Source organism: Chelonoidis abingdonii, chromosome 1 (genome assembly GCF_003597395.2).
Source record: "Chelonoidis abingdonii isolate Lonesome George chromosome 1, CheloAbing_2.0, whole genome shotgun sequence".
NCBI classification, from domain to species: domain Eukaryota; kingdom Metazoa; phylum Chordata; order Testudines; family Testudinidae; genus Chelonoidis; species Chelonoidis abingdonii.
In genome coordinates, this window is record NC_133769.1 from 59,064,090 (window position 1) to 59,075,442 (window position 11,353).

The following is an 11,353-nucleotide window of genomic DNA, read 5'->3' on the forward strand; positions in this document are numbered from 1 at the left end:
CCTGATCAAACACAGGAGGAGCTGACCCAGACTGTGGGGAAGATCACTGAGGTGAGCAAATCTGCCAATAAGCGCAGGACCCACCAAGGTAGAGGAGGAACTTTGTCACAGTATGTACATCTCATGTGCATTATATTGGATTCTTTTGGCCAGAAGTGTCCATCACAGCTGCACTTGTGCCCTAGATAACCTCACATCCTCCCTCCCCACACTACCCCAGTATAAAGGGGAGGCAGGCCCAACCATTTCTCAGTTCTTTCACCAATACCCAACCCCAATGTGGGAAGGATTATATAGTAGCAAGAAAGGAGGGAAGGTTGTCGCATCCTTGTGGACAAAACATCTTAAAGAATGACATTTATTCTAAGGTACTTAAGTAACCATTCTTTTTCCTTTAAGTGATTTTCCACATGGATTCAACTCTTGGTGAGTAACAAGTAGCTGTCTGATTACTGGAGATGGGTACTAAGAGTCCTTCCTAAACAATGATTGCAGTGCAGCCCTATGAAAATGAGCATCCTATTTGGAAGCTTTGACCAAAAGATTAGTCTCGTAAATGTGAGGACAAAGCTTCATGTATCTGGCTTACAAATCTCAGGAATAGAGGCATTCTTCAAATACACAGAGGTTGCCTGACCTCTGGTGGAATGAGATCTAATGTGTCCAAGTGGATTCAACTTGGGCAGCTCATAACAAGTCCATATGTAGTTGGACACCCATTCTGATAGATTTCTGTGAAGATACTGCCTGATACTTGACCCTATCAGCAAAGGCCACAAAGACTCAGATCTTCAAAAGTATTTAGGCTCCTCACTTCCACTGAAATCAATGGAAGTTAAAAATCTGGATACCTCTGAGGATCTGGGCCAGTCTAGATGTGTTTCTAAATAATTTTGTCTTGGTAAGGTAGTATGACAATGCCTTTACTATGTCAAGTGTATGAAGTTTAGCTTCCGCTGGGATTGGGTGAGGCTTGGGAAGAAAACTGGGAGATGAATAAACTGGTTCCTATAGAACTCAAACTACTTTTGGCAGGAACTTGAAGTGAGGCCTGAGAATAACTCCAGCCTTCTGAAATACTGTATAAGGGGGATCCATCATATGGGGATGAATCTCTGCCCTCCCCACCTTTCAGCTGATGTGATGGCTACTAAAAGGGCAGTCTTCACTGGTAGGTAGTAAAGGGAAGATGTTATTAAGGGTTCAAAGGGGAGACCTATCAATCCTATTCATACCATAGAGGTCCCAAGAGGAAGGGAGCCTCTCTGTCTTGGCAGCTTGGAGGCTGACAATGTACTGTGCAGAGGGACACTGACTGAAGAAAGCCTGTGGTCTTACTTGCTTCCTTCTTGGGAATGGAAAGGAGCTTCGCAAATTTACATCAACTGAGGATCTGGTGTACAGTATTTAATTTTGAACATTTGCCTATTTTTATTTAAGCCTTATCTGACACCCTGTTATGTTTCTGTAACATACCTCTGAACCCAACCTATATCTGCCCCAAGTCAATATAAAGTTACCTTTATATTAATGACATCACTCATAGATCTCTTTTTGTCCAATCTGAATGCTCAGCATCAGTTGCTTTTCCTTCAGTGCAAATGGGTTGAGTATGCTACGGACCAAATTCTTTCATTAAGGGACATACTAGAGTAGGCTGTAGGAGGAATGCAATGTCTCTGATCTCAGTTCTAGGGTGTGCAACCACTGCAGCATTCCTTCAAAAGTAGCAGCATGTGCTTCTGTCTGCAGTTAACCAGAAGGTCAGTGTGCAGGAGAGGAGGAGGAAGACCAGAACCAAGCCTCCACCTCCTCATCATCCCTTTTATGACGACGACCACATACAGAGACACTATCCCTAAGCCGCACTAGCATTTGGGTCTTCTCTTCCCTCTGGATCCTCAGCTGGTGTTAATTATGTACTACTATTACTAATTATTATTATTATTATTATTATTATTGTTTATTACCTTAGTGCCTCGGAACCTTAGTCAACATGAACGAGGACCCTATTGTGCTAGGCGCTGTACAAACACAGAACGAAAATCACAGTCCCTGACCCAAACAGCTTGCAATCGAAATAGCTCCATTAGCTGAACCCAGTTGAGAATCTGATTATTATTTTGAAAATGCTTGTAGCACAAATATAAAATAACCTGGGCATTTTATTTCACAACAGCTACATGGTCTTACAAAAGCTACATGTTCTTACAACAGCTACAAAAATTGCACTGCTGTGTACATTTATTCATTTTACTTTAATATTACAGTGAATTATTATGTATTACTAATTCTTTTAATGTTTTATCAAATCAAGGGCTAGATTTTAGCACGTTCACTTATGGTAAGTAGCATCTTACTGCACTGAAGTCAGAGCTACCAGCTAAAAGTTCTGACCCCAATCTTCTATGTTTACAGAAGGTCGTTGTTTCAATACAGAATTCCATCTGACTGGATGCAGATGCTCCAGTAAATTTAAAGGGTATATAATTTTACATGGAAAATACCAAACAGTAATAAATTCACTTACTATTGGCAACATCACTTAGGTTTACTTACTATTGACATAAGAGTTAATATATAGTGCTGCAAGCTCCGTCCATGGTGGCGAACCATTTTGGTATCAGCTGTAACCATCACCTCTACATATCTTGGATAGGAAAGAAAACGTTTTTTCCGGGAATGTGGATTGCTTCTATCAACCTCTATTGACAGATTTTTAAAAGCATACTCTAAAACTGTGGCCTTTTGTAAAATATTTAGGTCTTCATTTAAACTGCCATAGTCTGGAAATGGTAAACTGATTTTCTTCATCTCTTTTTCTGTAAGATAAAAAAAAAACAGTTACTATAGCACGCAGTTTCTAAACTTAACGAGAGTAAGTAGAAAGATTGCACAAAATAAAGTGAGAAAGCTGTAATATTTATGATCTGCTTCCAAAATGAATCAATGTAAGCATAAAACATTAGATAGGGAAGCCTGAAACAGGAATAGCAAATAGGACATTTACAGTACACTATTATACAGCTGTCCAATATTTGGTATCATTGTAAGAAATGATACTGCTACTACCCTAGTGCCTAAGAGCCCTAGTCAATGTGGACCAGGACCCTATTGTGCTAGGTGCTGTACAAACACAGAGCAAAAACATTGTCCTAGTCCCAAACAGGGGAAAGAGACATGTTATATACCTTTTAGAATGTAAATCATTTTAAAATTCAAACTGACAAGCTGGAAGGACAAGAGCAGTGTGATGTCTGCCTGCATGAACCTCAGTTTAAGGGGGAAAATCTGATACTATGCAGTTGTAGACAAGACAACAACTCATTGTAATAGGCTACACTCACCATCAAGGCTTAAAACAAACATAGATATAAAAGAAAGATCTCAGAACTGCTACCCAATTGCTGTCTCTGCCCAGACTCTGGTTGCACATGTTCAAAGGGGTTCTGCAAGGACACAGATTAATTGCATTAAATGTATGTGAAGGAGTCAAAGAAGCAAGAATTTGACACACAGAGGAGGAAGAAAGAGAGGACAAAGGAATGCATAATCAAGGGCCAGGTTGTGGAGCCTTCCCCGTTTGTGCTCCTTGACCACAAGTCCTGCTCCAAGCTAACGCCACTAGTCTCATCAAGGGAAGTAGGAAAGACAGTGAAGTTGGGGCCATTGCCCCCCTCAGCCAACTAAACTAAGCTAGCACAGGGAGGAGGAGCTCATGATCTATACTTTCAAAGGGTGATGAAACTGTCGTGCCACTGTAGCACATAGCTAGCCACAGCCACAATCCCCCCCCCCCAATGTTCTTTAGTCCATATATGATACTATAGCACAAACCAAAAAGTTACCCCTACAGTAACTGATACGTTAAGCATAGAAAAGTTTTATGCATGCACAAGTGCTGCTTTTCACATATATGTCATAAGCTTTATTAAATGTCAAAATGAGCAGTGTATTTTCATGAACAAAAAGGCAATTTATCATCTGGTGAGCAAATAACATACAAATTTAAAACATTTACAATCAACGTTTACTAAATATTCAAGCAACTCAGAAGAAACTGTTCTGTAAAATCAAATAAATAACACAACTTTAGATCAATAAAAATGTATAATACATTAGCAATAATGTTGCTTAAGTTTGTGTTTACCTGAAAGACTGGAAAGGTACCAGTTCTGGTCTCTTCAGGTAAATAATGTATGTTTTATAATCTTCCATGAAAGGGATGGGATTGTTTTTCTTTAAAATAAAACAGGGACATTAAATACAAAAAATTACATTTAAATAGTAAAATTGTGACACAAACCAACAAAAACCAGGAAGTGTATAAACAAGGCTGACACTGAAGACTTAACTCAGGTCATTACAGAGATTTTGTTTTGTTTACACTTTTATGTCCTTACTATCATGTAAACATAATTTTTTGTATTTAATTAAGTGCCTGAATTCTTTGTGCACCAAAAACCCCTAGTCCCAATCTGAGGAGACATACCCGTGCTAGCTCTGACAGACACAGCCTTAGCAACACAAGCTCTAGAAGTGGCATGCCACCCTGACTATGTCCCTAGAGTCTCCGATGGGTATGTGTGCAGGGCACCTAGCCCTTCCATCACTTGTGCCGCCAGGGCTACCCACTATTTTTAGCACAGTTGCTGGATCAGTGCTAGGAGCAGGTATATCTCCTCAAACTTGGGATTACACCCCCAGCTTGAAGTTCACACATACCCTAAGACACCCAACTCCTTATATAATACATGGGGAGAGTTAGGCCCCAGAGAAAGTGATTCGCAAAAGCCAGCACACTGACCATGGAGCCGTATAAGCTAGCCAGTAGGAAATACTGAAGAGAGGAACTTGGCCTAAGCCTTGCCTCTAAACGGACTTCAGCACCTAAGTCTAGCTGGTGTCATTCTTGATCCTGCTCTAGCCCAATCCATATTTAATTATTTATACATAGTGGAATAGTTCCAACAGAAGAGACAGGAAGCCCTGCTACAGAATATCCCCATAGCCTGGTAGTTAGGATATTCTCCTGGGAAGTGGGGGATGCAAGTTCACAATCCCATCTCACATTAGGCAGAGGAAGGAATTGAACTTGGTCTTCCACAGCCTGGGTGAGTGCCTAATTGCTGAGTTATAAGGGAGGAGTTACTACTCCTCTTCATCCCCCAGCTGTTTTATGTTGGTTTAGATGTGCTTTGAGAACATCCACCAGATCGGGCCCCAAATGCAACATAGGTGGGAAACACCTATGTTGTGAATCCTACTCAGAATGATCAGTGAGTGAGGCACTGAGCTGCTGTGCACTGTCAGGATTGAGGTGGCTTTGCACATGCTCAGCAGTAGAAACTTGAGTACCTAGGGACTTCAGTCCCCTGCATAATTAGAAGGCTCCTGAACAGGGGGTTTGTAAATGTCAGTAGGGTCCAAATGTCAGACTTAGGTACTAAAGTGGCAGCAAGACTCCTAGGTTCCCCTTGTGACTCCCATTCTCGGTGTCTAAAGCAAGCCAACCAAAATAAATATCCAAAGTCTGATTTGCCTGTCAGAGGCTAACAGTGGATGAACTTGAAGGAAGTCAATGGATGGATACTGATATAAAATCAATGTAAATGAGGAGAGGCACCCAACAGCAATTTTCTCAATACATCTTCTACGGAATACAAAACTGTGACTCTGCTTGTAAATGGTTCTGCTACTTTTCACTAGTAAATGAATCTAATCCTTTATTTTTTAGCGCAACTCTGTCTGAACAAGTACAGCAAATACAGCAAAGGTTTTCAGTAGAGCTGATTTGTTATCTAATACTTAAAAAACTAAAATGCTAATTATTCTGTGAGGATACAATCATAAAGGGTCACATTCTCCTACTCTTACTCACAGTGAGTAGCACCATATTCCATGACGAGTACCTTTGATATCAGTGCAAATATGTATGGCGTAAGTACTCAGTGAGAGTAAGGGTGACAGAATATGGCTTCAAATGCATAATATTACTCCTAATATTTTTAAAAGCACTGAACTATAATTTATGCCCACAGTTAAAAGAAAAATGACCACACAATTGCCCATGTATAGCCACATGGCTACATGTAAGGGGGCTTAACTGGATTTTAGTATCATAATTCACTGGATTGTGATAACAAAGGTATCATTTCTGAGAGAATTATGCTCCAGGGAAAGCAAGCTGGTGGAGGAGTATTCCACAAATAGTATGTAATTGAATTGGCATACCAGTCACTGGACAATGTTCAGCAATGTAAAGGCCTTCAGGAGGTCACTGTATCTCCACCATGTGTTGCCATATGTTGTCCTGCCTTCAGAACCAGGACGAGCTTACAAGAGGATGGGGATTGGGATACAATGAACAATATCAACAAAGACCTATTAAAATTGGAATCTGGCAGCTTTCAGAAAATTTACAATTATCAGTTTAATATGTCGATGGATCTGATCTGTGAGGGTATGTCTGCACTGCAAAAAGCAATAGTGAGTCTCAGGACCGGGTCAAATGACAGGCTATAAAAAGAAGCATAGACATATCTGCTTGGGCTGAAGCCTGGGCTCTAAGACCTTCACCAGGTTTCAGAGCCTGGGTGCCAGCCCAGCAGAAATGTCTACACTACTATTTTTAGCCCTATAGCATAGGCCCCATGAGCCCGAGGCAGTTGACTTGGGCTCTGAGACTTATTGCCATGAGGGTTTTGTTGCAGTGTAGACATATCTTGAGAGTCTTGCCATGCCGCGTTAAAAATCTAGGGCAATTTTAAGTTTTGGAGTATGAATGCTGGCAGGAGAGAGATCACTTGATCATTACCTGTTAGGTTCACTCCCTCTGGGACACCTGGCATTGGGTCACTGTAAGCAGACAGGATACTGGGCTTGGTGGACCTTTGGTCTGACCCAGTATGGCCATTCTTATGAAAAACTTGATTTTAAACTGGAGACATACAGTTATGATGTGGGATATTTATTCACAGCTGCACATTTATAAATGTTCATGAAAAAAATTAATGAAAACAAGGGGATCAGATTTTGATCTCATTTATGCTCATGGTAATTCATATCCATTCACTAACAATATTGCTCTTTATGATTTCAAAGTTCTCATAGCTTTCATGGGGGGGCATTTCAAGGAATTGTTCAATAGTGCTATGTCAAACAATGCTGAGTTACAATTCAAGAAAAATAGTGGATATATTTGTGACAGATATGGCCATTTCCTGCAATATCTTTTGGAGATCTTACTGTATTAAGTATATATATAAGTATAATTGGGGGTCAGGAATTGAATGTAATTCCGTGGGAGAAAGTAACCAGCGTCCTCCAGGAGCTAAGAACACTGGGGGGTGATTAGGCAAATTCACTCAGACTGTAACATCTACAGAGTGGTACCATCTCCTTAGGAGGCTTGCCTGTACTAGTTCAGATTGGATTTTCAAGAGGCCAACAGACAAAGAAAGAACTTTTGGATAAATAGCCTGAGTTTAAACTGACTCACGGATTTTTTTTCTGATCCAGCAAACAGAACCTTCTGTCCAATGGAAGAGCTCCAATCTTTACGTGAGGTTGGAAGGACTGACACCAACCAAAGCCCTTATGGAAAGGGGGGTTCTTTTATGGTTTTTAATACATTTTCTCTGTAATACTTTTACCTTAAGAATAAATGCTCTTGCTTAGAAAAAAACTGCATGGTAACTTAAAACTGTGGGCAATTACTCTGTTTATAGCCTCTGAGGAGAAAAGCAAAACAGGCCTGCTTATGTAGGCTGACCTGCTGGAGAATTCACACTGTGGGCAGGGAATAGTACAGCCTGGAAAAAAAAACCCAGTCAGGAGGGGGAGACATGTCTCCATCCAAGAGGGATAGCAGCTGGTGAGCCAGAAGCCTCAGTGGGTGCCCTTGGTGGACCAGAGAGGAGGAGGAATATAGGAACAGTTACCCTGAACTGTGACAATATTGAATTAACAAAAGGAGACTTAGCCCTTTCTCTCTACACAAACTTCTGGCAGTTTAAGCTACTTTTAAACCAACCTAAGAATATCTGTTCACAAACTTGCACCCAGCTTACTAAATCAGTTCAGAAGTACCCTTTTAGTTAATTTGGTCATGCACAAATTTATACCAATTTAACTAAATAGTTTCAAAACTCACTTTTAGTTATACTTGTCCAAGTTTGTGTGCAGACAAGGCCCTGTAGAATCTCTGATTTAGGTGAAATAATCCATGTGACAGGGAACTAGTCTGCTCCCATATTCTGCTCTATCTACACAGTCAGAGAACTTCAGCCACTAAATAGCCCACTTCAGTTTATTTACATTGGCTCTTTCCATCACATTACTGATCCACACACCATAAATTATTAACAGTTTTGCCTCTTTTCTCTGCTGAGGCAAGGGAAGAGTTCTCAACCCATAGAATGTTCCTGGTTCTGACCCTGCTAGCCTCTCTCTCTCCCCCCTGCACTTCCTTCCTGTGCCTTCTTAGTCCTCCTGTGTTAATGGGCCAATTTGCTCATTAATCCTCCCCCAGCCCATTCTAACCCACTAATTAGGCCCCCATCAGGTCCATCCTGGGGGGACTTAATTGGTGTTTAAGTGACTAGAGTGCTGGCTCAGCTGTTGATTCCCAGTGCACTCTCACAGTTACTTTTACAAAGCTAGTTTCCCAGAATCTTTCATTTTGTGGATATGATGGAAAGGGCAGAGAATGAAATGAGTTTTCTTTCTGAGAATTTTCTTTAATGAGATGTTGTACAAATCTGACCAAGTTGAATGATTTATTTCACATGATTGTAGATGGATTCTTTTTGATAATATTGGAATAGTTCTTCACTGTTATGCAGTTTTGTTAACAGAACTATAGATAACTAACTACAACATGTTTCTGCAGTTTCGCGTCTACAAGGCTTACAAAGTGTTGCAGCATCATAAAATGGCATATAGCAATACAAATATAAATAGAAACATGTTTTCACGTTAAGGGTAGTCTAGAAGTTCCTATTCAAAAAGCAACTGTTTGGTTAAAAGTGAAATTGATTAGAAAAACTGCAAAATCTGACAGATCAGTGAAATGACAATGACCATGATTTGGATAAAGGATAATGTGTAGTTTTTTTTAAAAAGTGCAATTATTATCAATTTTGTTTATTACAGTAGTACCTAAAACTAACCAAGAATGGGGCCTTATACAAACCTAGTGCAAGAGCAGACATTGAATAGAAATATAAAAGACAATTTCAGATCAGCACTCAAAAATTATAACTGTCAGTGTAATATTTACATGATTTTGACTGAAACTCTTGCTTTTTTTATACAAGGAATAATCTGAGGATTGATATGTCATTGATTTTAAAATAATGTACAAACTACCTGACAGACAATACCTATCAATGAATATCATCATATTTTTGAAGTAACCTTAATCAAAATACATATACAGAAATATAATTTCTATGGCATGTGTAATGCATGAGATTAGACTGTATGATCATAATGGTCCATTTCTGCCCTTAAAACCTATGAATAAACAGAGTTTTTACCTTATACTTACTGCTTCCAAGTTTAAAATCCACCTAACAAGATTCTAGGAATGTCACTGTGTCACTCTGAAGCCTAAAATGTTTTCTGAGTCAATGTGAGGTGATAGAAGCAGCTACAAGTATGACAGAGCTCTTGTTGTTCAGAGTATAACCAATTTGAATCATTATTCAGTTTTGCAGTCTGTTACCACATAATTTTTAAGTTCTCAGCCATTTTGACTTTATGAATTATACCAGTGAGGTACACAGTTATAAGGCACGTATCTATGCCATGCCAAGAGTCCTGGATCACCGTGATATTAGAGGTAACTCAACTAATCGCCACCTTTCCTCCACAGCTAATCTATTTACAATTTCATTGACTGTATGAGGGAAACTGCATAGATGGTGAATAACTTGGCTCAACTGCCATACCTATGTGCCCAGCTGCCACCCACACAAATCCACACATCCCTTCCAGCACAACCCCCCTAGACTTAAATCAACACAATCACCCAACCACTACACATAACAACCCCAAACACACATAGCTCCTCACTGCAGCACACACCTCTCATTTGCCACTCATACAAATCCACACAACTTTCCCAGAACAACACAACCCACACACAACAACACAACCAGCACACACAATAACAAATAGTTCCTCACTGCAGCACATGTCCCATTCACCACCAGCACAAGTCTCCCCACACTACCCCAAACATAAATCAACACAACCACCCACACAACTGCAAAATCTGTGCTCTGTTACCGTCCAATTTTTAAGTTCTGAGCCATTTTAGGATTGTTGGTTTTTTTACAAATACCTGATCTTACTAATTAAACCCACATGACAGCATGGGCTTTCAGCTTCTAGTATGTAATAAGCATTTTCCAAGATTAAAATCACAAGCACAAACCACTAAAACCACACCACTAAACATTTTCAGGGAATTGATCTTTTCAAATATTTAATCATATATTCCTTAAGAGGAAAGGGTACAGTCTAACTTTCTTTTGACCACTATTCTCTTGAGAAAAATATGGTAATAATGAATTTTCAGTTTTGAATAAACATTCATGAAATGCATGTACATTCAGAATGAGCTCACATTAGTTTTAGTCTCATCAAAGCTAAAGAATTTATTAAACAGGATGCTTCTCAATGCCAGGTCAAACAAAACATCATAAATTACTTTCTCCAGTTTTCTGCTATGAAGCTGCACACTTTTGTGTTTTCTTTGAAGTCATATAAACAAAGCCTTTATGCTCATATTAAAAGCACAAGAAAGGTATCTATTATGTCAATAGGTTTCAAACACTTAGCTATAATGAGAAATACTTCTAAAATGGCAGTCTTATAATAGTAAATTGATATCCTATTGTTTGGAACAATAGTTGATGGACACCTAGAATCTCAAATAAATTATTTCTAAGCCCACTCTAGATATTGATCTAGATGTTGAACTTTGAGGGTAGCTGCAGATGTCTTTTCCCCCTGTTACATCATGTTGCAGTCTTCAATAAATCATGAAGATGCATGCAGGTCTATACACTCAACTGCTGAAAAATGTACACTACACTACACTACTATAGGATAGCCTAATTTTGGCAATTAATTGATCTTTGCTTATTAGCGGTAAATATGCCCAATGGCCTGTGATGGGGTGGGATCTGAGTTACTACAGAGAATTCTTTCCTGGGTGTCTGGCTGGTGAGTCGTGCCCACATGCTCAGGGTTTAACTGATCACCATATTTGGGGTCGGGAAGGAAATTTCCTCCAAGGCAGATTGGCAGAGGCCCTGGGGGGTTTTCGCCTTCCTCTGCA

General features: G+C 39.7%; 1 protein-coding gene across 3 annotated transcripts in view; it reads right to left on the bottom strand.

Moving 5' to 3' along the window:
- The window catches only part of ADAMTS20 (ADAM metallopeptidase with thrombospondin type 1 motif 20), a 202,294-nt gene that overhangs the window by 157,498 nt on the left and 33,443 nt on the right, over positions 1–11,353 (bottom strand). For 2 of the 3 annotated variants that reach the window (XM_032804591.1, XM_032804590.1), the window contains exon 4: positions 2,560–2,822. In XM_032804591.1, coding sequence (XP_032660482.1) covers positions 2,560–2,822 — 263 coding nt within the window. Of the gene's footprint in view, positions 1–2,559; positions 2,823–4,150; positions 4,224–11,353 lie in introns of those variants that run through there. The other variant, XM_032804592.1, reaches the window with a different exon arrangement.